General features: G+C 38.0%; 1 protein-coding gene across 1 annotated transcript in view; it reads left to right on the forward strand.

Moving 5' to 3' along the window:
• The window catches only part of MALRD1 (MAM and LDL receptor class A domain containing 1), a 247,062-nt gene that overhangs the window by 213,298 nt on the left and 8,041 nt on the right, over positions 1–25,723 (forward strand). The window contains exons 37-38 of the mRNA XM_057432747.1: positions 19,444–19,526; positions 19,616–19,706. Coding sequence (XP_057288730.1) covers positions 19,444–19,526; positions 19,616–19,706 — 174 coding nt within the window. The remainder of the gene's footprint in view (positions 1–19,443; positions 19,527–19,615; positions 19,707–25,723) is intronic.

Raw genomic sequence — 25,723 nt, forward strand, 5'->3', positions numbered from 1 at the left:
CCATGGAGTCACAAGTCCTGCCAGCAAACCTGCTCCAGTGCAGGATTCCCATGGGGTGACAGGCTCCTTCAGGCATCCCCCTGCGCTGGTGTCCTCCCAGGGCTGCAGGTGAGTATCTGTTCCACCACTGACCTCCATGCGCTGTAGGGAATAGCCTGCCTCACTAAGATCTTCACAAAAGGCTGCAGGGCAATAAATCTCTGCCCTGGCTCCTGGAGCACCTCCTCTCCTCCTTCTCCACTGACCTTGGTGTCTGCAGAGCTGTTTCTCTCACATTCTTAATCCTTTCTCTGGCTGCAGTTGTGCACTTTCATTTTTCCCCATCTTAACTATGTTATCACTGAGGCACTACCATCTTTGCTGATGGTATCAGCCTTGGCCAGCAGTGGGTCTGTCTTGAAGCTGGCTAGCTCTGCCTTTGTTGACACAGGGGAAGCTTCTGACAGCTTCTCACAGAAGCCACTCCTATGGCTTCCCTGCCACCAAAACCTTGCCATGCAAACCCAATACACATAACATCAATGAAACAGGAAGCACAGAAAAATTGCAAACCACATTTTTTTAGTGGTTTTAAAAAATTATTCAGGTATTCAAAGTATTCAAAAGTATTCAAAGTATTCAAAAGTATTCAAAGTGGTGCCAGTGTGTGCATTCCTTATGACTAGTTTCACTCTTCTGCAACAAAGAACCCACATGGAAATGTTTTGGTTTGTTGTTTTGGTTTTTGGTTGTTTTGTTTTTTTTTTTGCTGTTGTTATTTTTAAGGCAGTTCAAACAGCAGTTTCTTGCATGGGTTTATGAAGCCTGGCAAGAAAGATGGCTGGACCATTAAAAAAACAAATTTTTTGAAGTAAAAATTCTAAGGCCACAAAAAAAAGCACTTGAGCAACTGAGCACTTACTGTGCACATCCATTCATTCTGCTTCTGTAGGGGTATAAACTAGTTACAGGTCTGGAACTGAAGACTTCTGAGCTCAGCATGTGCAGCTCCTCTAATTTAAGTTCTTCCAAATCTTGCAAGCAATTTAAAAACCCATATCCTACCTACTTTCAAAAGGCTTTCTGGTGCAATATTGATTAATTATTAATAAAGTTCACTCTTTTCCTCTCTGTGACTTTCTTCTTCATCAGCAGTGAGCTTGTAACAGTCCTCCCTCTCCTCCAGCCCTTTGGGTGTGTTCAAGTTCTTCATGAGAAGGACTCTTCGCCTTCATGAAATGGGACCAAGATATTATAACAAACACAGGAACTGTAATAGTAAATTATAACTACATAAACAAATGTCAACGTTCTACGTGCTCTTAGAGGCTCCCAAGAACCCCAAGAAGCCAGTAAGTTTCTGGGAAAAAAAAAAACCACACTTATAAAAACGTGGCAGAACAATGCAAGTTCTTGCAGAACACTTGGGTTTTCTCACGTGCTTGTCTCAAAAAGTTGAAAACCAAATTAATAAAGACAACTTTGCTATTTATTTTTTAATATTACTGAGGATTCTGGAAGACTAGTGTGAGTAAGGCAATGATAGATATACCTAACAGTTTGATGAGTAAACTTTCTGGACTTCAGTAATGCAGTTACTGGCTGCAGTTAAGAATATTTAGTAAAGATTGTGTTCAGTAATGTGCTAAAACAAGACTAGAACTGTTTATTTTAGCCTTAATCACTGCTCAACTTTGATTGAGGCTTTCACCATTCTGTTCATAATGTCCCATAGTATATGCAGGAGTAAATCAGACAGGCTAAACAGCAATCAATATCTCTACATCTTATAAGTATATACTTAATAAGTACCTTATACTTATAAGTATAAACTTATAAAAGTAAGTTTATACTTGCTTTTTCTATATAAATATTGGTTTATGTGTTCATTTCTGATTCCTTCAAGCTGACTGTGAACTGTAGGGAAATATCATAAAATCATAGAATGGTTTGGGTTGGAAGGTACCTTAAAGATCACCTAGTTCCAGCCCCCTCTCCCACAACGAGGCCAGGTTGCTCAAAGCCTCATCCAACCTGGCCTTGAACACTACCAGGGATGACGCAGCCACAGCTTCTCTCATCAACCTATTCCAGTGCTTCACCACCCTAACAGTAAAGAAATTCTTCCATCTAAATCTATGCTCTCAGTTTAAAGCCATTACCCCTTGTCCTGTCAATACATGCCCTCCTAAAAAGTCCTTCTCCAGCTTTCTTGTTGGAAGATTTCTCCTCTCCAGGCTGAACAAGGCCAATTCTCAGCCTGTCTTCATAGCCGAGGTGCTCCAATCCTCTGATCATCTTCATGGCCTTCCTTGGGACTAGTTCCAACAGGCCCATGTTTTTCTTATGTTGGGGAACCCAGACCTGGAAGCAGTACTCCAGGTCGGTTCTCACAAGAGCAGAGTAGAGGAGGAAAATCACCTTCCTCAACCTGCTGGTCACATTTCTTTTGATGCAGAGAATATGGTTCACTTTCTGGGCTGCAAGCACACATTGCTGAGTCATGTTAGACTTGCCAACCAACACCTCTAAGTCTTTCTCCTCAGGGCTGTCCTCAATCCGTTCTCTACCCAGCCTGTATGTGTGCTCCAGATATCAATGATATCAAATATCAATGATATTAATACAAATTCCACATCTGGATTTAGGATAGTCCTTACATATCTGTTGACAATGAATGCATCAAGATTCATTTGTATGTTCCAAAGAATGCAAGGGTAAGATAGGAATTTATGCAGATATGTTAGCTCTCTAAACAGTGCTAATCTTTCTAAATAATTACCAGGAGCTTTCAGCCAGTTCAGGCAAACCACAATTCTATGCAGATCACAAGGGATGGAAGGATTATTTGCCTTTCCATCCACATTCATTTTGTAACCTTGTGTTTATGAAATGTCATGAGAAAAATACTGCATTTGCTAACCTTCCTTATGATTAGCTAAGCTGGGGTTTAGGGGCCAGAGAACAGCTTTCTTCCACTGCATGGTTACCACAAAATAAGCACATCTGCTGTAACTTTAAAAGTGTGGATCCAGTAATGTTTTCCTAAGCACCACAGACATGGCACACAGGACATTTCTTCAGTTCTTGGCTCTTGATTCCCAGTGAAGTCACCACCCACAAAGTATTGTCTGTGCAAGTCAAACTTCTGGCAGCAGGCACAAGAGCACAGGCTCAGACCCAAACCATAAGAGATATGTCAGCAAACAGTTTAACTTCCTTTTTTGCTGTGTGGGTGACCAGAGCAACAGGAAGGCTGGTTTTATTGAATCCTCATGGAAAGTAAGCTCTCAAAGTTTCTTGAGGAAAGAAGAAAATAGCTGGAATGGAGCTGCTTAGGGGCGAGAACTAAGGCTTCATTAAATGCTCAGGAAGAAATAATTAATCTCAAAGGTAAACAAATTCATATAAATTGTTATTCACAAGAACACTACATGCATGAACACCAACTGCTGCTCTCATTTTAACCCTCAACCTTTCAAGAAAAGACTGAGGATAGTCTGAGATACTAGCCATGTTTCATTTATGAAATAAAAGAAACAAAATTCAGTACTTAGTTTACAAAACTGAGTAGATCCTTCAGTTTGCATTGATGTTCATACAAGTTCTACAATGTGCACATGCCTGCAACAGATCCTGTTTCCACTCTTATCAGTACTTGGCCCTGTACATTTCATATTTCTAGCTTCATTCTTGAGCAGTAAAAGAAGTTCATAGTAGTAAGTAACACCACGGGAATAACTAAACCAGTTCTTCAGCTGATGTGAATGTTCTTACCTCCACCTGGAAGCGTAAAGTGAAAAAGCCAGCCAAACTTACACCAACATACACTCCATAAATTGGGCAGGATTTTGTTCATCTCTTACCAAAGAGAATTACTTTGAAATAGAACTTTAAGTGGTTTTGTGTTAGACTTGAAGATATTGTAGAAATACCCTGCAAACTAGTTGTGTCGTATTTACCATATGTCCAAAATATAAAATATCAGGAAAGATAGTTTTTCATTGGAATTCCAAACCAAGTCAAGGAAAGAGGCTCAGAAAATATTACAATATGTTATGGATAGACAGCACTATTGCTCTTCCATCTTCACAAATTCTAGCACCCCAGTGTTTGTGATTATATCCCCATCTAACTGCCATCTTTCAATGGAAGTCTTTAAACATAAAAGAGGATTATAAACATTCCTTTCTCTCCTGGATATTTCAGCAAAAGATCCTGAATTGTAATAGAAGTCTTCCGTATCTTTATCTGCCTAAAGGAGAAAATCTGTATGTTCGTAAAATATTACAAACATTTTTATGAATCAAATGTGAGAACTGCTGTACAGCATCCCAAAATGTTGTTCCTTAAGTATCACAACTTAAAATTCTTACTTTTGTTATAAGAAGATGAGAAAAAAAAAATTAGATCTTTTAAAAAAAAAAAATTTAATGCATTAAAGATTAGAGTTCAGTATTTTTGTTTTCTATTCTGTTAAGTATTTTAGAGCTCATTAAAAAGCTGGGGTGGCAGGGAGTTGGCAGGGGCCTCAGTCATGTATATGCTTGAGGTCTGAGACAAAATTTGTTCTCTGACCCTTTTAAAATAACTTTTACTCTCACATAGAAGTTATTCACTGTCTTACCAGTCAGTTAATTTAACCTTTCATCAGGTCAACATGAACAGAGAGCTGAATCCTCTATACTCACCTTGCTCAGCTAAGATCAAGGTGTACAAGGAATCTGGAAGGAGGTGCAAGGATCAGGCTGTGTAGGAGTATAATCTCTCTTGTGGGATATGTAGCTGTGTTTCTAAACTGGTGGAGCTCCGAGTAATCTGAAAACATTTGTAAGACCTTTTACTAAGACAGGGATGTATTTGGTTAATAAGTGAAATGGGGCAATGTCAATGATAGAAGTGGATATAGGTTGCCTGAAGAGCTGAAAATCAAGGTGAAGGCAGCAATATGACAGAAATGTAAATGCAGGCAGAATATTGTTTCTCCTAGCCTGCTTAGTAATGTTTCTTACCGTATAAAAGCTAAGAGATGAAAATAGACATTGTTTTTATTTTCCATTTCCTCTAGCGTGAGCTGACTACAAGATTTTTCACAACTAATTTGCAGGGAAGGGAGAGAGCAGGAGGAAGGAAGGAATGAAGCAAGCAGTCAAGCAAGCAAGTAAGGAAAGCAGGCAGGTTCCTGTCACTTCTAGGCAGCTGCCTGTGTCCTCTTCTACCTGTGCATGGGAAAACACCTGCAGGTGCAGCTGCAAGTTGGGCCAGTGTTTTCTACTAGAAATCATACCATATCATCACACCCCCAAGTTGGGGACCCCAAAAGGTGGCTCTAGTTCTGTGGCTGCCAAGGTTACAATATTTTATCTGAAGTATCTGAAGGGGGTCTGTAAGGATGCTGGGGAGAAACTCTTCATTAGGGACTGTAGGGATAGGACAAAGAGGAATGGGTTCAAACTTAGGCAGGGGAAGTTTAGACTGGATGTAAGGAGGAAGTTCTTTACTGTGAGGGTGGTGAGGCACTGGAATGGGGTGGTGAGGCACTGGAATGGGGTGCCCAGGGAAGTTGTGAATGCTCCTTCCCTGGCAGTGTTCAAGGCAGGTTGGACTGAGCCTTGGGTGACTTGGTTTATTGTGAGGTGTCCCTGCCCATGGCAGGGGGGTTGGAACTAGATGATCTTAAGGTCCTTTCCAACCTTAACTATTCTATGATTCTATGATTTTATGACCTACAGTCAAACCCAGGCTAAGAAAAAAAGTTTGGCACTTTTTTTTTTTCCTAATAATATCATCATGGCTTTTTGTCTGTTCTTTTTTTTATCCCTTAAGACGTATTTGCAACATGCTCTGTCTAAAAAGTTGATGTACCCAGGCTGAACACAAAAAGGCTTTTAAACTCAAAGCCAGCTTTACTGGAATCTGAATTATAATACTATTTAAATCAAGAAAACTCAGTGTGACTAGGGAAAATAGAATAGATATAAAAGCATTTACTCACAGCTATCCCCTTGCCTACTTTTCCTCATAGATGTGTCCTCACTTCCCATCTTGTTGCAGTTACCTTGGGCGCTTTCTGAGAGGCTGCAAGGTCTGCTCTTCATCCTCTGGTCCTGAGGAAGCATCCACTTGTCTCTGAGACCCTTCATCTCACCTCTCTCTCTTTCTCCCTTCAGTTGTTTCTCAGTCTTTTTACTGTGAGCCGCAGGCTGGCAGCTCTGTGCTGTGTCATCCTGTCGTGCTGAGTCTGATTTCATCTGCAGTCTCCACTCTCTTCCTTACCTCTTCTCTAGCTGCTCAGTAGTTTCTCAGGAAAAGATCAGCCTGCTTCCTCCATCCAAGGGGTCAACCAAAGCTATTCACACTGATTAATGGAACTTAACATAACACTGAAAGCAAATATGCTATCTATCTACATATTTACATTTGGAAAGAAACAGGCTGAGATTCACAGATTTTCAATATGAAAAGCAAGCATTGCATGTCCTGTGAAAAAAACGGCAAGAATGGACAGCAAGTTAGACTTGCATTGGCCTGTCACTATTTTCATGGCTCTGTGTATACACTTGGTGCCCACAACATAAAGATATGATGTGGGATTTAATACTCTGGGTCCAGATGCAGTATCAGTCCTGCTGGTGACTTCTGGTGAATAGCACAACATAACCAAAAAAGTTGTAATGTACAAGTTTGGAGACGGAAGAAAAGCTACCATAGACTCCTGTGCTCTAAAATTCAGATTACTTCCCAAGACAAGAAAAAAAGAAAGAAAAAATGAAAAGGCAATTTTAGATGTTAAAACTGTCAATCCTGTAAAGCCGCAGGTCATCAGGTACATCATGAAAAACAGAATAAAACTTTAGGTTATTCTTGCTTTTACAGTAACATGTTTGAAAGTACTGCTATGAGAAAACCCTTCTAGTACGAAAAACAAAGTAGAAAACATCAAGTCTGTTCTTATTCAAAAGATAGAAAACTGTCACGTACAAATAAGTTTAGTCTCATTTTACACATAAAAGAGTTGGCTAACAGGTCATATTTGAGAATACATTTCAGAATTATCATGATTTATTATCAATTTCTTTCCCATACATGATACGATATGCAGTAATGCAATACCTTTCTCACTCTAACTCTTTGAAAATATTTGTGAAATTATTAAGATACCTTGTCTTGATTTTCAGTTACTGAAGTGAAGAACAAAGGCAGGGCATTGTACCAGCTTTGCAATAGACTGTTTCAAGAGTAGTAAAAATAATCATCTGCTAGGAACCATACAGAAAAAAAAATACATTTTTTATTCCAAATAGATGAAAAAGTGCAATGTCCTCTCATTCAGAGAAGATGTAAGTTAATAAAATCAGTTCTTCAGCTGTATAGAAGCTGACTTCAGGTTATATAAAGTCTTCATCCTGTGCCTTTACAAAATGTAAATCTGTCCCTTATTAATATGGAATGTTTGTCATGGCTCCCTGCCACCTCATCCCAACTGTTGACATAAAATTGTCAGTAGAAAACCGGAACATAGCAAGGATTCTTTGGCCTCCCAGATTTTTTGGATGCTACAGCTGTCTGTTTGTGCTGTTGACCAGCAATGGAGGTTAACTAGGTTTTTGTTCTGCCAAGTGGTACACCTTAAAGGAGCATAAAAGGTGGTTTGAATTGTTCAAGTACCATGATTGATTGCACAGATCATTAACATCAGGGGAATAGTTCTCTGTTCTACATCTGTATTACACACTCTTTGGCTGCAACTTTATTGAGTGGAATACTGTTAGAAATTCTGTTAACATTAGCTGTAGCTCACCATATATTATTAACAATCTGTGGTGCACTGAAGACCATGGGAAAGGTTTTGCTTTATCAAAATACCCAGTATATCAGTTGAAATAAGCTCTTCTATCAAAGTTATTCAAACAAGCCAGATTTAGAGCTATCTATTCTTCCTAATAAAACTCTCAAGAATGGACCTGGAGTTCAAATTTCATGTCAACTACTAGAGAAGTATTAAGTAAAAAAGTTTGAAGGTTTGAACGCTGATGACAGAAGAGACGGTTTAGCTGTTCATAATAACATTTTTTTTTTCCCTGTTTTTTCATTTGGCATAGTGAATTACCTCTCCTATATGCTGGGATAATAATCTTATTGCAAAGCTAAGCACTGAATAGCAGAATGAAAGTTTTTGATTAGGGAGGGAGCTGTAGAGGGATTTTGTGATCTTCCAATCAAATACTGTGCTTGAACACCCATGAGGGTTTGAATTGAAATTGCATGGGAATCCTTAATTCCAGCCTCTCCTAAATTATCGAGTCTTGACTCTGTAACCATAACAACGCTAACAGAATGTGAAGCTGGGAGAAAGGTGATGAAATTATTTTTATTGCATCTAAAGTGTCTTAGGTTCTCATAAATTGTTTAAAGGTCATTTCTCTGACGATTTCATAAATTTAACTTATTAGCAAGAAACTAGAGAGTGAATTCCCCAAGCTTCTGTGAAATTAATCTCTAATATCAGAAGAGGACTGTGCAATATGTAGATACAACATCCCAGCATTATTCTTTCCCATGGATCACGCTGGCATATATAGAATTTATTGCAGAACTTAAGCCTGTTCTGGGGGGTGAGTGGTTCAAACGGAGTGTAAACCACTGCCCCTGTATCACATGGAGGGTAAGAAAAAGAGTGGTTTTGTGGCTTTTTTGTTTGTTTGTTTCTTATAGACAGACATTTTAAAGTACAAGTGAAAAGTTTTAAGAATATATTCATGTTGATGTAATCTTAGTCTGTACTTGTGAACCTAGCTTGTACAATGTTGAGAAGCAGCAGCATTAAATGTTATTGTACAGTGTTGTCTCCCACGTAAGCAGTTAAATTTATGACTGTCTGAGAATGTCAAAATGATTTATAATCTCCAATATATACTACAATCCACCTGCCAGGAGCAATGCCCCGTGGCGGCAGGCTCAGGTTAAAGCAGACCATTTTAATTGTTAAAAAGACTAGACCAATGCTGAAAAAGCAGAGGAAGAAAGGCAAAAAAAAAGAAATTACTTTTCTATTGGTCAAGCTTTTCGAAAACTAATTTCTCCTGGACATTACAGATTCATCCATATGAAAGCTATTCAGAGGGCAAACAGCAGCGAAAAGCAGATACATAAACTGATTTTGCAATAAATGCCTATTGTTTCTTACCTAACTGGTTATAATGCTGATAACAAACTAGTGAATATGTAGTACTGTTATAGTCTGACTAAAGGCAGTAAGAGTAAATATTTAAAAATAAAACAAAACAAAAAACAAATTAAAATTCTCCACCTCTCAAAAAACAAACCTACATAAAGCAAAAAGAACACAAGAAAAGGAAAGTCTCTGTGGAAAAATCCAGCCACTGTAAATATATTCAGATCTTTTATTAGGTTTTCTACTGATCCGTAACCCCATCTGTTCTGTCAACAGAACTGTCATTTAAGCAAAAAAGTTTGGGTTTTTTTCTGTGAAATTAACAGGTGTATTTTAAAACTAGATATCTCTTCTATGCTTTATTGCATTATTTCCAAATTTTACCTAATATTAAATCAGTGCCATTTCTGAAAGCTAAAGACTGTTTCTACCAGCTGTCAATACAGCTGCGCAGTCAAGACTTTCTGTCAGGTCACTTCTTCATCTTCATTCAGTCTGCTAGCAGTTGCAGCTAGGGGCTTTATCTGAGACACAAACATGTAAAAAGCTGGTTTTTAGGTACTTATGTTTCTCTGTCTCTCCTTGCTCTCTTTCCCTCTCTGTTCTTCCCCCTCTTGGAGTGTCTTCTAGAGCAAATCTCCAAGTGCATGTTCCACAAATAGCAAAAGTGAGGGAGGAAAAGAATAGACGGAAGAGAACCACAACAAGGCAGAGAAAGAAGGGCATGTAAAATTGAGGAAGTGGGGAAGGAAGGAAGGAAGAAAGAAGGAACTGGTAAACAAGATGGATAGGCAGAGTGACATAAGATTACTGTAAGCTGATTTAAGCTAAGGTGTATCTCTTCAGTGAACTTTTTCACTTTGCTTTGGTAGCTCACATACAGCTGTACTGATCAGACTTCTTGAGCAGGTTCACTATATATTATAGATGGTAATTTGTATTACTTTAAGAGAAAATGGAGACACTTCCATTTTCTCACTAGTGAAATGCTCTCTGTGCTAGGCATATTACTTGGAGTATCTGCACCAGATCTCTCCCAGTCAGCAAACTGCCAGCCCCACTCTCCCAGTATCCCAACTTTTAAGTCTAGCTCACAAAATTACTAATTTTCACTGGGTTATCCACATTGAAAATGTTAATAGTTTTTTATGGGCAAGGTTATATATTCTGATGATTACTTTTTACAAAGCACAACTCCAGACTTAGCCCTCAGCGGGGGGCTGAAACTCAGGATTCAGTTGTAATTTGAACTCTGATCTCCAGCAGTTAGTGATCAATGTACCTACTACATTGTTTCAAGCTGTTTCTTTCTGTGTTGTGTGACGGTCTCATGTCAGCATCAGTTAGAATTAAACAATATGCTTTCTAATGGTTTGACCTTTGAATAAAGTAGCATTGAAATACTGATTTTATCCTAAAGAAATGTCCATTTTAAAAAAAAAAATTTATTTTTTTTTTTACTAGGTGAATAGTCATTTCCCTGTTATCTAGCACCAAGTCCTCTCTTCAGTTCCAAGAGTAGCTTCATGATTTGTCCATGAGGCCTTTAACCACTATTTTATGATAGTGGAAAATCTATTACCTGAAAACAATTATTTAAGAAGGTGGGGAAAAATAGCATAAAACCAAATGTAACTGTTTGAAATGCCTGATGGTCAAGTCTGACCACGTGCTGTGAACACATACTTCCGCTTCATTCCTGTAGCTGAATGAATCTGCCATAAAATAGAGTGTATGCTACATACCTACCCTCAAAGAATTCTGCTGGAGCCTATTTCATTGAAGAGTAAAGGCACAAAAGCAAAAGACAATAAACAATTTCCACAGAGCTCTGCATTTCCTTATGATAGATAAGATACAGTGGAAGAAAAAAAGGTAATGTACTGGACTATCACAACAATTTTAAACAGGAAGAATTTTAGAAAAGCCATAAAACGGTTTGTTTTTCAAAACACTGGAATTCTCAGCAGAGTAACTTCAAAATCTGGGGTTAGTGGGGTTAGTCCTGAAGTTTTTTAGGGAAGAAGCCAGACAAGAAATCAGGCAGATAAGGCAGGTTTCACACACTGACAGAATTTCTTTAATTCAAATTCACTGATACGAGCTTTAATATGTGAGCTTTTTTGTGTCAACCAATGTCAGTGAAGAAATATTTGTTCTGAAATTTTCCAATAATCTCTATTTAAAATGACAAGCTAGAGATGGTATTTACCCTTCCCCCTTTAATAAATAGTTTGCCTGGATCTAACAGTATGTCACTTACAAGCTGTCCATGATACAAAGCTCACCCTCATGCTCCTACTCTGACCATCAGTCGCTGCTTGTTTTCTGTTTAAACATTTAACTGCAGGCATTAAGGTGTTGTTCCCTTGCCTAGCTGCGTAACACCTAAATGCACCTACATAACCTGAACTAGTGATCATGACATTGTTATAATCAGTGATAAAACACCCAGACTAGAATTTGTCTCTTTATTTCACATAGTGTAAGCTTGTCCAGACTGTCTAGATACCCACCTTTTCAGGTAGTCAATGTTAGAAAGTCCCACTCTAAACCTTTAAAACTGGTCAGCATAACTTCACTATATCTATATAGAAATCAGTTAGATATACTGACTGAGTCCTTTTTTCTAACAGTTACCTTTTCTTATTCAACACAGGCTGTAATTAAAACCTCTCATTGTGGCTATAAGAGAAATGAGTAATCACAGTGTGTCATGCTGAATAGCTCCCAGCACAAGCTGGGAGAAAAGAAACCAGAAGACACATGTCGAAAATGCTGATGTCAATAAATTTTCTTCCAAATTGCCATCAGTTAGCACTTTAAGCTCTGCAATCTCTAGAGAGTTTTATTCTCTGTGTTAAGGAGCTCTTTCTAGTACATATCATTAAGTTCTTGGCTTCTCAGCATGTTATTGCAAGGACTTCCCCAGGTCAGTTAAGCACTGTGTGACAAATAGCTTCTTTATTATTAGTTTAAGATATATTTCCTTTCAGTTTGATTGAACATTCTAGAAGATAAACAGAAACACACATTTTTTCTTCCATTTACCCTACATCATTTTGTATTTCAGCATAACTGCTCCCACTCATCTTCTATATAAATTAAATCTGATATTTTCCATCTCTTCTATATGATTTTAATCACTAGAGATTAGAGATTGTAATCTCTAATGCCTTCTGTCTTATTCTTTATGCATAGTGCATGCTTTTATTATACAAAGTGAGCAGTTACTTTCATTGAATAATCTATGAGGAAGCACTGATCTTTTCTCAGAATACTTACGTTTCATTTGGAATCTGTTTATACCTCATATTACTGTCTCATGCTGATCCCTTTATATTTGCCAGTTATGAATTTTAGCAGTTTTCAGAATAGAAGCTATATCTGGGTCCTCAAATCTAGGCCCTTGTTATCACACACAGTCACAATTATACAATTCTATTCAGAAGTTTAGTTAGTTGACTAATTATGGGGAATTCTTGGCTTGCATATTCCTCTCTACCTTGCTGTGCTACTGGGAGTTTCCAGCATCTGGGGATATTTGAAGTATGTGGTACCATGTATGGAGGACACCAACTGACTCTTCTGAAGCAGCATGCTAGGAGAAATGCAGGAAGGATAAAAGCCTTGCTTCTCTGTTTGTATACTTTCTAAAAATTACCTCATAAATTTATTCATAGCTAGCTTATACTCATTTGTGCTTGTGCCAATATCCTCCATTACCCGAAAAAGTCCCTCAATACCTCTGTTGTTTATCCTCGAAAGCGTTTCTAGAAAAAAGCCATATGCCTTTCAGCTTTTCTTTCAGTAGACTGAACAAACTGAACTCTTGGAATCTTCTTGTGAGAAAGACTTTCTATTTTTCTGCTCATCCTTAGCAGTCCTCCCCTGTCTTGTTTCATCTTCCTGAATAGGAATGATGAGAACTGCACACAGTGCTTCACACAACATCTGACTCCCAGTGAGTTAATGTGTCCTTATTTACATGCTACAGCTTCTGGACAATTCAAGGTTACCATCCGCTTCATCTGTCTTTTCCAAAAGAGGTTTCTCCTTGTCCCTCATCTGTGAGCTTAACCACGAACAGAATAATGTGGATCCTAATTCCTGCTACATTCAGTAGGCAAGAGGCTACAAACATCATAAGTATGGTATCTCCAGAGACCATTCATGCAACATTCAGTACTGGAATTTTATATATTTTGATTCAGCAATAAAGACTAATCAGAGTATGATTTTTTTTTTTTAGTCCATTGCTAATAATAACTAGAGTGCAAATGGCTAACTACATTGCAGAAGTAGAGGTTTCTTTTTCCCTATAATGCAATGAAGAGTTGCTGTATTCATCATCCTCTAGTGTCTAGTGAAGCTTATTTCACATAGCATTGACTGCAAAGGCTAAGGGGTACAGAAACTTTTTCTACACTGATATAACACATGGATGTAAATTCTCTGTTTTCTGTAAGGAGCTAAGTGTGGGTTTATTGTTTTTTTTCCCCTGTCTCCTCTGTCAGCGCTCCTGGAGTAGCCTGCACTTCACTAGATATGGCACAACTCCTGAATAATGTCAGCACTCATGTGTAATGACCTCTATGTAATGTATTATATGCACAGAAAATGTATTATAAACATAGCAAATGCATTATAAACACAGCAAATGCATTATAAACACAGCAATGGCAAATCTGGGTTCACCTAGAAGATACTGGCTTGGTATATTGCGGCAGATTCATAAGTACAATCTGTAAAGTACACTACAAAGTGTAGAGTCATACTCGCAGGAAAATATAACTACAAACATCCACATATTACTGCCTATTTTTACATACTACTAATACCATGCATAATAAATACCTAGCTGGCTGTTGGTTATTCTGAATGTACAACTGACATAGAGATTAGGTTTTCTGTATGACAAATGTTTCAAATAAAAATAAGAAAAAGAGATGTGCTTTAATATTCTGAAATGCAGCAGTCTATCAGCCAGACATGATTGTGTAAATCAAACCTGTCTTGAATGAACATCAAAAACAACAGACAACTTGTCTGGTTTTATTTTTGTTCTGAGTGAGAAGAGCCATAACAGCAGGCACTGAATACAGCAACACAGGCAATGCTAAATTCATTCCTCTCCATTACCATTATCTATATTAGGAAATAATGAGTTGGAATCCTAGAAGTAAATTTGGAGGGTTAACATTCTCCCTTCCAGGGTGACTTTCACATAAGGACTTGCTAATAGCAGAAGATATTTCGTCAGGAAGGAGAGATTGGTATGTGCACTGGGATGGAAGTATTCAAGGGCTATTTCATCTTTCTCTCTTGCTCCTCCTGTTTCAGTTAAGAGGAGCTTCCTGTTTGAATGGGTTGCAGTGGCCATCTATGTGTTTCAGATAAGTTTAAGACGCATGTAAAATGTGGCATTTTAATTAAAATTAAATAATTAAATTAAATTAAATTAAATTAAATTAAATTAAATTAAATTTAAATTAAATAAATTAATAATTTTAATTAGTTAAGATGTAATCAGTCCAAGAAAATTAATTGTACATAAATAACGTGAAACTTCAGACTCACAGCTCAAAAGATAAATTCAGAACTGTCTGTCTTAAAAATAAAATAGCAGGAAAGAATTATTAAGGAAGCTCTTCAAAATTCCCATTACCCTGCTAATGTAGATTTAACACATTGCCCAGAAGATATGGATGATCTACCCTCTGTAAGGTCCTTCCACCACATCAGCACTTGCGTATCCCCCAGCTGCTCTCATCAGAGAAAAAGCTAATAGCAGCTTTGAAGAAGCACCTCATCTGCTTGCCATCTGAATGTAAGGCACTGTAAGTACAGTCCATGCACAGCAGTTGGTAGGTAGTTAAGAGTGTTCTCCTTCATTAACTGGAGCACCTCTCAGGTGCATACCACAGGCTGCTCTGACCTACCTGGAGCTGTTAGAGTAATTAAAGCTCACTTCAGAATTGTATGTGTCAAGCACAGTAGAAAGGTGAAGTTTTATTTCATTTCCTGCAAAGCTGCCTGGTATTATTACGCTTATAGTTTTGCAGTAACAGGCAAAGGACCAAGTCTTGGGCTTGAGACTGTACTACTGAGATTGCAAAAGCACAAGAATATGTCTTCTGCGTCCTCAGTGCAAACAGCTAAGAAAACATATTCCATCAAAAAACCAAAACCACTTTCTCAAAAGCACTATGAACTGATACCATGTTTCATTTGGAACTTGTCTTTCCCACCTTTTTTTCCGATATTTTTATTTTATTCCTTGATGTGACACTTCTGTTTTCTTATGAACCACCTAGTCCAACATGTATTGAACAGAGTGCAGTATACGGGAAATGTCACTAGATGAAAAGAATATCATTTCAACACCAACCTCACACAATTGCAAAGGAGTGCACAGGTAGAAGGCTGCAAAGAGTCAGACTAAGAGAAGTGGGTACGTTTATCTCATACTTTAAGGACAATAGGTTCTCTGTTTTGTTGTATAAGTTTTGTTTAGCTTCAAAAATAATTTGATTAGTTGGTTATGGCCTGCAACATTTCTTGGATTTAGTTTAATATAAAATTATATATAGTGGCATAGCATTTTTAGACCTGTAAAATCTTCTGTATTTCTTACCAAACTTTCAAATGTCCTATAGAAGACCATGAGGATTTTTTACAATGGAGTGAAATAACTGGAGTAGCTTGTCTAGAATTAGATATATTTTATTTTAAATAAATAGCCTAGAACTTTTGTCTTCTCGAATCTGTTACTGACAGATACCAGTTCAGTTAAAAACCTCATTCTATTCTCTTTTTCCAAGTTAGTGATTTCTCCACCACAACTATCACTGCAGCCAGCTCGTGTTTCTACAGAAGACAGATATAAAAGGATCAAAATCTTCTTCAACATCTATAAAACAAGAATGTTTTTGATATTTAAGACAAGTTTCTCTCTATTCTGGGCACAGAAATGCTTGGCTTCGGTAAAAGCCAGAGGCAGCTCTTGTATCATCTGAGAGCTAAAGACATTAATGAACAATTTTCCCATGCTTCACTTTAAGCCTCACTGAAAGCTGAAGGCTTCTTAGCTAGCTGTAAGCTTTTTCTCTTGTTCTTTTATTTTTTTACTTGAGAAGACAGCAATTTGTAACTAATGAACAGCAAAACCTTAGGAAGAGCTAAATGACTCTCCAAATTATAACCCAGATTTTTCTGATAGTCTTGTATTTTACCTCAGTGGTAGGGATGATTGCTAAATTCCCCTGCCAGAGATAAAAATGGACAAATAAATCAATGTATGAAGATACAAGTGGGAGTACTTAACTGACTGATATACTCACTTTTCAAGTTTTTGTTGTTTAGCACTCCTTTTCCATCCTGGTCTTCGAGAATTAGCTGTGTTGTCTTTACCAACTTCATCTTTTTAGCTTTGCCTCCTTCCTCTCCCTATAAACAGTCCCCATACTTCATGCTTTAAAATATTTTTTCACACTTACTTGTTTCTGAATTTGTCCTAATCACTTGCCCTAAGTTTCAGAGATGCTATCTTTGCTCTGTCTTAATCCATTTTTTATCTCTTTACAACAGATTCCTAAGTGGTGTGTGTCATGTAGCATAAAACAATACTGTTGATATTCAGAGATTTGGAAGTGAATAAATGGCCAGCCTGAGGGAGTTAGTAGTTGATTATAAAACCTGTATGTATGTACGTATAAGAAGACAAACTAGTTATCTGTACGACTAAAAGGTGCATAACTTTTTTATCCATAATTTAAACACAGCATGAATATGTGGAAATAATTCATCAATAAATGGAAACATAGCATATGAAGATATGTATAGTTATTTCTGGGAGTAGGACTTTGCTACACTTTTACCAGTACACACATTTGCTTTATGAGAACTACTTCTTTGCAGCCCCGAGGCGATCTATGCCCCAATGGTTCCAGAGCAGCAGATGGCACCTCTCTCGCTGTGTATGACTAGTGCTTGCGCACAGCTGCAAATCTGTTTTCTTATTCTTTCTTTTACAGTTAAGTAAGCTCTGCAGTGACAAGAAAGAGGGCAATTTTGGTTAAAAGCATATCCAGCTCAACAAAAAATGTGCAAATGGGGTGAAAAGAAATTATACAATCAAGAGCAATCAGAAAATTATTTTGATGGGTGATTACCATCAGACTGCAATGTTTCTACATTGATCCACAGGGCTTGGTATGAGCCCAACTGCAATTTGACTTTTGTATAAAATCCTCAGTCTGCATAAAAGAACAGCTTATGAATAACAAGGGTTTTTTTGTAGTATGCCAAAGAAAAAGGAGGACTGAAGGGACCAGGTATCTTCAATCACTGAATACAATGGGTCTCCAGCTCAGCCAGAGCTGTCAGCTTAAATTGCGCTACTTTATCTTTAAAATGAGCGTGTTGGAATATGCTACTGCCTCCAGTCTCTAAAGCTGGGATTCATTAATATACCAATTCCTAACCTTGAACAAGGTAAACCTTTAACCAAAGAAAACTCAGGTCTGTGGAGTAAAACAATTTAAAGGTTAAATAAATCTCTCTGCACACTGTGTTCAAATAGGGCCAGTACTTTCCTCCTGCCATGATCTCTGCCCACAATTTTTCAGTGGTCTGCAGAGTTGCAACAAATCCCACATCAGCTACTTCTGCTCTTGAGTGAAGTCACCTTCCTCTTGTCATGTCTGAGACTGGGGTATAGATCTGCTTTCCAACATGCCCTGATCCTTTCAGGATTCTCTTAAATTTCACTGAGGCTGCAGACAGGTACTTGCTGTTCCTATAATCCTACCCTTTCTCTTCCTACATCTACCATGCTCAGTCATTTTCTGGGAAAAAGTAATACTCCTCTCCCTCCAGAGTGCCACAGTTAACTGAGTATGAATCTGCCAGGATGATGCACATAGGCAATATCGCGTGCTAAGTCATGACAAACAACATGCAGTTCTTTCTCACACATTCCAATAAAATACCCTGAATATAAAGATTGAATTGTGTATATGTGATATTCTGTATTATACATTTAAGGGCAGGAGAGGAAACCACAATTACAAACTAGAAATTACTTTATAAAAATTGGTGACTATGATAAAAACGTTGATGCTACAATGAGAAGAAAACTCAATACACAATTCACCCCACATTAATAGTTTGTGAAACTAAAGAGAGAAATCATAAAAAGTAAAATTGATTTCCTATTCATTTGACATTAGTAGGACTGAAACTGGATTACTACCATCACTTCTTTCTGATGTTTCTTTTTTTAAAAAATGTTGAAAATTTATGAAGCTCATAAACCACCAGCCATGCAGATAATTGAAATGTTGGTAGAAGTCATTCCAATGTGACACTCAGGGTAGGGTTCAGCTCATCAGGTGGGGAGCCTGAAATTTAGATGTCTATATGTAGCTATCTCTTAACAACCCCTTACAGTAGTCATCATTTAGGGTTTGTAAATGTAGATGCCTACAGCCACTTTGAGAAGCCCTGGGGTAGACTCACCTGTCTCAGCAGAGGCAGCCTACCCTTGCCTGGGGGTCCTTCATTCTGATGAAGCACATCAAAAAACTAAATTCAGGCAAATTAAAGTGAGAAATAATATACACTTATTTGGTGATTGCGATTAAGTGTTAAGCAACAAATGTAAACTAAAAATCAAAGTTTGTGTCAGATTGGTTGCATTTTTTGTTACTTCAAATCAAGCTTGGATTTGAACCAAACACAAAATGTAGAATAATTTGACATGGCTGCAGTTGTTAGCTCAAATGTAGTGCCTTGGTTTTGAAGAGGCATTTATTGAAGGCGTATCATTTTAAAAAGAAAACAGAAAAACAGGAGAGACTGATTAGGTGGGGAAGCAAAACATCTTTCTCATCTCTATTCAAGTATCTTTCTCTACATTAGGGTCCCAGATCCTCAGCTCAGAAACGTGTTTAACCCTCACGTGGGGGATAACAAGGAGATTAGTTAGATTTCTTTTGCTGTGGGGAAATAATACGATGACACATGCAGAAGGTATGCAATTCTAATCTTTGCACTTTGTTTCGTTTTCTTTTTCTTTTCTTTTTTTCTTTTTTTTTTTTGGTGTGTGTGTTTGTGTATTTCTCACTTATATTTTATTCTATTAAATTTGATGCTGCTGTTTGTGATTCTTGGGTGATCTTTAGTCCCTGGCAAAAGTGTTCAAAAGGATTTGCATTTCTTGTGTGCTTGTCAGTGTTTACATTCTTTGCTTCTCCCCTTTTCAAAAACTGTTGTTTTATTCACAGATGTGAAAAAGAATGGAAAGGAAACCGTTGCCACAAAAGTGCTAAGCCTCTTCAGCCTCCAACTTCAAGTCTCCTTCAAAATGGTGGGTCTGTAAGAAAGAAATATCTTTCAATTCATTCTTTGGCTGTTTCATTGTACTTATTTCTGTCTTTGATTTCTCTGATTTTACAGATATTTGGATTGGGTTGGGTATTGGTTTCTTGCTGATTAAAATTACAGCTGCTGCCTTGTATTTCTTTAAGAAGAAGAAAGTGCCAGAAATGTAAGTGAAACTTTTATTTTGCATAAAGCAGACACAAATGTGGCACAAAGCAATGGCTAACTGCCCTGTCTCATTGGTTTCAACTTTTAAATCTCCCCGCAGTCTGTTTGCCTTCATATGCAACACTAGGCATAAAACCTAGCATTGCAACAGAAGCTGACCTTAGTGAACCCCAGTCTGGAAGCAATAAGTTATCATTTGACTGCTTAGAATGTTTTCATTGCAACATTGTTTGGTTATTCTTAAATTTAGAAATTCATAATTCATCCACCTTAAATACAGTAGCCCTGATTTTTGTATACGATGGTTAAATATGAAAAATGGGAGGTATTTAAAGAATCACAGAATCATAGCAGAGTTTGGGTTGGAAGGGACCTTAAAGATCATCTAGTTACAAAACCCTGCCACTACAACCTTCCACTACATCAGGTTGCTCAAAGCCCCATCCAGCTCAAAGCCCCTGGCCTTGAACACTGCCAGGGATGGGGCAGCCACAACTTCCATGGGCAACCTGTGACAGTGACTCAGCACACTCACAGTAAAGAATTTCTAATCTAAATCTACCCTCTTTCAGTTTAAGGCCATCCCCCCTTGGCCTGTCATTGCAGGCACTTGTAGTGACACAAGCTGAACACAGTATTCCAGGTGGGGTCTCACGAGAGCAGAGCAGAGAGGGAGAATCTCCCCCTTGACCTGCTGGCCATAGTCTTTTTAATGCAGCTGAGCATATGCCTGGCTTTCTGGGCTAAAAGCCCACACTGTCGGCTCATGCTGATCTTCTCACCAACCAACACCCCCAGTTCTTTCTCCTCAGAGCTGCTTTCAATCCATTTTCCTCCCAGCCTGTCTTTTTTCTTGAGATTGTCCCTACCCAGGTGCAGGACCTTGCAGTTGGCCTTCATGAGGTTGGCACAGGCCCACCTCTCAAGCCTGTCAAAGTCACTCTGGATGACATCTCTTCCCTCCAGCATGTTGACTTAACCACACAGCTTGGAGTTGTCGGCAAACTTGCTGACTCAATCCCACTGTCCATGTCACCAAAAATATGTTAAACAGCACCAGTCCCAATACTGGAACCTGAGGAACCTGTCAGGTTCCGGTCAACCTGAAGAACATCACTTGTCGCTGGTCTCCACTTAGACCTTTAGCCATTGATGACAACTCTGAATGTGTGATTCAGCCAATTCCTTATCCACTGCGTGGTACATCTGTCAAATCTGTGCCTCTCCAGTTTGGTGACAAGTGGTTTTCTGAAACCTCTGATGCCAAATTAGTTTCTTACAGGTATATTTACCACTTTGCCTGAAGCTACTGAGCACCACATGCTCCTGGTGGAACATTTTTTCCCTAAGTATGTCAATATTTACACACATCTGAGAACTTTCTTTTTCCCTGTGACAAGTGAATGGAATAAAAGTGGATTTTTTTCTGCTTTAATATATTGGGGTTTTCATAGAAAGCTTAAATAGATTAGAAAAAATACAAGTTGCGAGGCTACAGAATCATAGCTTTTATCTCCTCTTCTTTAGTTACTACAGACACACTCACGATCTTTCTGTATTAATCTTGTAATAGCCATCTTAATCAGTCGTCCTTTAGATATGTATCACCAATGTCACCTTATATGTTCCTTCCACCCATCCCCCCTAATACTGTCATCTTGCACTAGGATCACTCTGGTACAGACCTCTTGGATTGCGGTTAAAGGATCTGTCTTGCCAGTGGTGAATGAGTCCTCTAGCTGGTGATATTTTTTTTCCAGATTTGTATTTCTTCTTTCAAGTACTGTGCTTGCTCTTAGCACTGTGCAAACAGCAACTGAATTATCTTCTGACATCCTACTGCATAAAGTGCATCCTCAGTAAAGGAAAAAGAAATCAGCTAAATTGGTGAAAGTTTACTTCAAGATTTATTTCAAGTGCCTTAGACTGCCTGTTTATTATTTCACAGATATATTTCCTAGCCCTTCCTGTAATCCCTCTAATAATCTCTGCTTCCTCTGTCCTCCCTAAGATTTTATTTCCCTCTTTTTCTTATTTTGCTCTAACACTTCCATTTCTTCTCTGCCCATCTCTTGACTTTGCCAGATCCTTCCCTGCCAGTAAATACCTACCACATCCCTTCCTCCCCTTCAGCAAATCCTGTTGTGCATTGCCTTGTCCATTTTCATGATGTTAGATATCCCTCATCCCTCATTTTCTTCTCCAGAATTCATCTTCAAAGCTGTCTCTTTACCTTTAAACTTTTGCTCTGCTATAGACTTTTTTCTCTTTGGGGATATTCCTATCTGCCAAACTATCTACTAAATTGTGCTGACTCCTGTCCTGACATAATTGCTGCTGACATGTCTCCTAACACTGCATGCTACCCTTGACAGGTAGAGGTGTCACATGAGCGCAGAAGCAGAATGTTGAAGGTTATGCTACTGTTAATTGAGTCCATAGCTTCACCTAATTTCTTTTTGTCTCCTTCTTCTTCTGTAAAATGGAAATGACAGCATCTCCTTATCTTAGTTTATAAGGGCTTTAAGACTTTATTCATTCACATTTATACAACCTGCAAAGGTACACATATGGAAAGGCACCTCAGAAATGCAGGATTAGCTGTATTGTAAGAGCTTCTTGATTTTTTTTTTTTTGTAATTTCAAATAATATTTTAAAAAAGTCTAATGTTTTTTCTCAAGTTTGATGATGTTTTAATAAAAAAATATTATTTTCCCTTATGCTACTTCTTTGCTCTAAACACTCCCTTTTACCTTTTTTCTTTCATGGGGTTACTTAAGGGTTATTATGCTGCCATCCACCTCTCTTTTACTCACATATCTAAGTTCAAGAAATATTTTTTCTTTTCCTGTAATTATATACACTAAAAAAAATAAAAAAGTCTTTTTTATACATGAAAAGTTACCTTATTGCAATAGGATGCCAAATACTTAAGTGCCCTATTATGTATGTAATAAAACAGGGATGAATGAGGATCTTACTATGTAGTAAGAAAATATTACAGCCCTGACATGAAGAGAATCAGAGCTGTGAAACAGAGTTAGATAACTTACAGAGCAAAGATCATTCTGGTCTTGATTGTTTTCACTGGAGCTGCCAAAAAGTTGTTATGATGATAGAAATTTCTGTGGTTCCAGGTTTTGCCAATAGGAACTGACAAAGACTGTCAAATCATTTTGCCCATGGTATAGAATAAACACTTTTATTTTCATTTTTTACTGTTTTTAATCACAATTGACTTAACATGTGAGTTAAAAATGCATTTTATAGCATCTTATCAAAAAATAATCTAGCTATTAAATGACAAATTGATTGTGGAATTGTGAAAATGATGAAATCTGAAACTTTGAATTTGAGAAGATAAGCTCAACCAGGCCATTTGTCTCTCCTTCTTCAAATACTGAGTGCCTAGCATTATTTGTTAAACAGAAATCACAGCAGTAGTAAATTGAGGCAAGTTTTTCCTTAACTGTTTAATCAGCAATAAGAAGTGAGTAGTCAGAATAAAACCAATATTATCATAATGAAGTTTGGTTCTTTAAGATGAAACATTAGAATAAGAAGTGACTTGTGTTTGCATGAATCTGTAAAATTTACAATGTGACAGCACCACACAGAGGCATGAAATTTTACTCTGATTTTTTTTAAGGGGATTTGATGAGCTAGATGAATTTAACTGTGCAAACAAATGATACTTTCCTACGATTCCTTTTCACTTCAAAGGCTTGTATCTGTTTTTAGTCTCCCTGGGATACATTGTTTTCTTAAAGTCATTAGGCACTAGAGGCATTCTAGGCCTGCTTGGCCATTGTTTCACAGGGAATCTTTCATACACTTGAGCCTGTATTTATGGCCTTTTAATAAACTTTTCTGATAGTAGTAATGTCTTCTTTCTCTTTGCTGATATAGGACCACACATGCACGCATTGACAGATGGTTCTCCAGAGGCACATTAAAAATAGTAGGTGCTAGCTCCCAGAGCGTTTTAAAATGGAATCCAGACCCATCGACACCTCAGTGGAAATAGCAGAAGAGTGTGCGCAAGAGCTTAGGGAAAGTTTTCAGTTTCCAATAGAACTAATTTTTTCACCAGAAAGCTAGGTAGCAAACAGTAGGAGTAGCCTGGTGACCCCTTAGACAATTGCTGGCTAAAAAGTTGTCACTAACACCGTTGAGGATCTGAGAGTTACGTTTGTTGCTCTCTTTCTTCACTGGAAAGATCGATAGTGCCTTAACCCCTCCTTTCAATCCAGAAAGAATGTCCTGCTTCCTCTTTGCTTCCTCCTTCTTCTCCTTCCTTTGTCAGAATTTCATCTCTGATCCACAGACTTTAAACTCTTCAGTGCCCAAGTAGAAGTTACTGGAAGTCATCATGTAAGTTCATTTCCTACAGGACAAAACCAGCCAATCACATGGCTTGGAAGCAGTGTGCTTCATTACCATGACAGCATTCAGGTATACAAGCTACTTCCCAACTACCAGCTGGGGATATGTGAAACTTTTGTCTAGAAACCTCAAATGAGAGGAAGCTTATAAATTTCTCACATTCCTGTTCTTGCTCCAGAGATGATGTTTTCTAGTCCAGAAGGGAAAGCTGCCAGTTACTCCACTCCTTCAGTGACATCTGTCCTTATTGACCAAATAGAAATAAAGCTTCAGTTTAGCTTCCATTTTATTGCAGCTGCCTTCTCATGCTTCATTTTACTTTAAAAAGTGAGAATGTGAAAAGTGACTGACTTTCCACCCAGCTAAACTATTATTATTTCCTATTGCCTTCAAAGCAGTCAACGTCCTGAATCCTTTCAGTTTGTTCCTTTCCTGTTCTTGATCTGTGCCATCAGCTGTACCACAGCTATTATCAGTCCTGTCAGTCATAACAAACACAGAACATTAATTTTTCCAAAGCACATCAATAATGTGTCTTACCACACAGGCAACAGAGTGAAAAACTGAGGTGCACTGAGAAAATATTTTAAAATGATAGAAAATCAAGGGAAAATGGGAATCACAAAGGCCATTTTTCATCCTGACACAGGACAGGCTCAATTGTATTACTTCTGGATTTGCACTTAAAGATCTTATCAACATGAATTTGGCGGCATTCTCAGCCAATCTTGACACCTTATCTAGAAAGAAAGTTTACTGTTACAAAGTTTTTTTTCCTAATTGCTGATATCCCTGTTTAGAATCTAAGTTCATTCCTATTCACCATGGGCAAGAACAGATCATTCCCTTTCTTGTTGCAAAAAGCTTGTTTTGTACTTGAAGGCAGTTGTTATGCCTCCTTACAGGCTGTTTTTATTAGATTAAACAGGCTCAGTGTTCTTTACCTTTCTCCATGGTTAAGGTTTTTTACAATCGCAATGATACCAGTTGCTGTTGCCAGGACTTTCTCCAATTAGACCATACCCTTCTGGAGGTCTGGTGTGGAGAAATTCCAGGGGAGGCTCTCCAAGTGGATCTGAAGGTCTGACAGGGCTCATCACTGGCTATGCCTCTGTTCCTATATTCCAAAGTGATAATCAGTGTGACAATAGAATGACATTTATTGAATGATTTTCAGCTTGTGAGCTGGATTGCAGATAGATACTCTTCTTGTAGAATGAGAGAAAAAGGTGGAGTTTTGCGAGACAAAAAAAACCCAAAACAACACAAAACTAGGGAGCATCAGGGGTAACTGTTGTTTGGGAGCAGTCTAATGCGCTGGTATCCAAAGCAATTCCTTCTTCTGTAGAATATCTTTTTCCTGAGGGATGAAACCCAGTGATATAGCCAGAAGTCTTCAGTTTTTCTGAAATGTACATCTCACAACTGCCACACGTAGGAAAGTTTTCAAAGAAGCAGGCAGTGACACGCTGGAGCAGAGCAAATCACTCCATCTGTATCCTTCCAGATCACCAACAGATGCAAAGGACTGGGGAGTTTTTTAAAAAATACAGTTTTCTAAAGTGACTTAACAGGTATGAAGTAGAGACCCAGGAAGCGCAGATAACGTGTCAACAGCCTAATCAAGT

Source organism: Pezoporus wallicus, unplaced genomic scaffold (genome assembly GCF_028554395.1).
Source record: "Pezoporus wallicus isolate ANWC-B61680 ecotype Strahan unplaced genomic scaffold, APGP_CSIRO_Pwel_v1 scaffold_2584, whole genome shotgun sequence".
NCBI lineage: Eukaryota > Metazoa > Chordata > Aves > Psittaciformes > Psittacidae > Pezoporus > Pezoporus wallicus.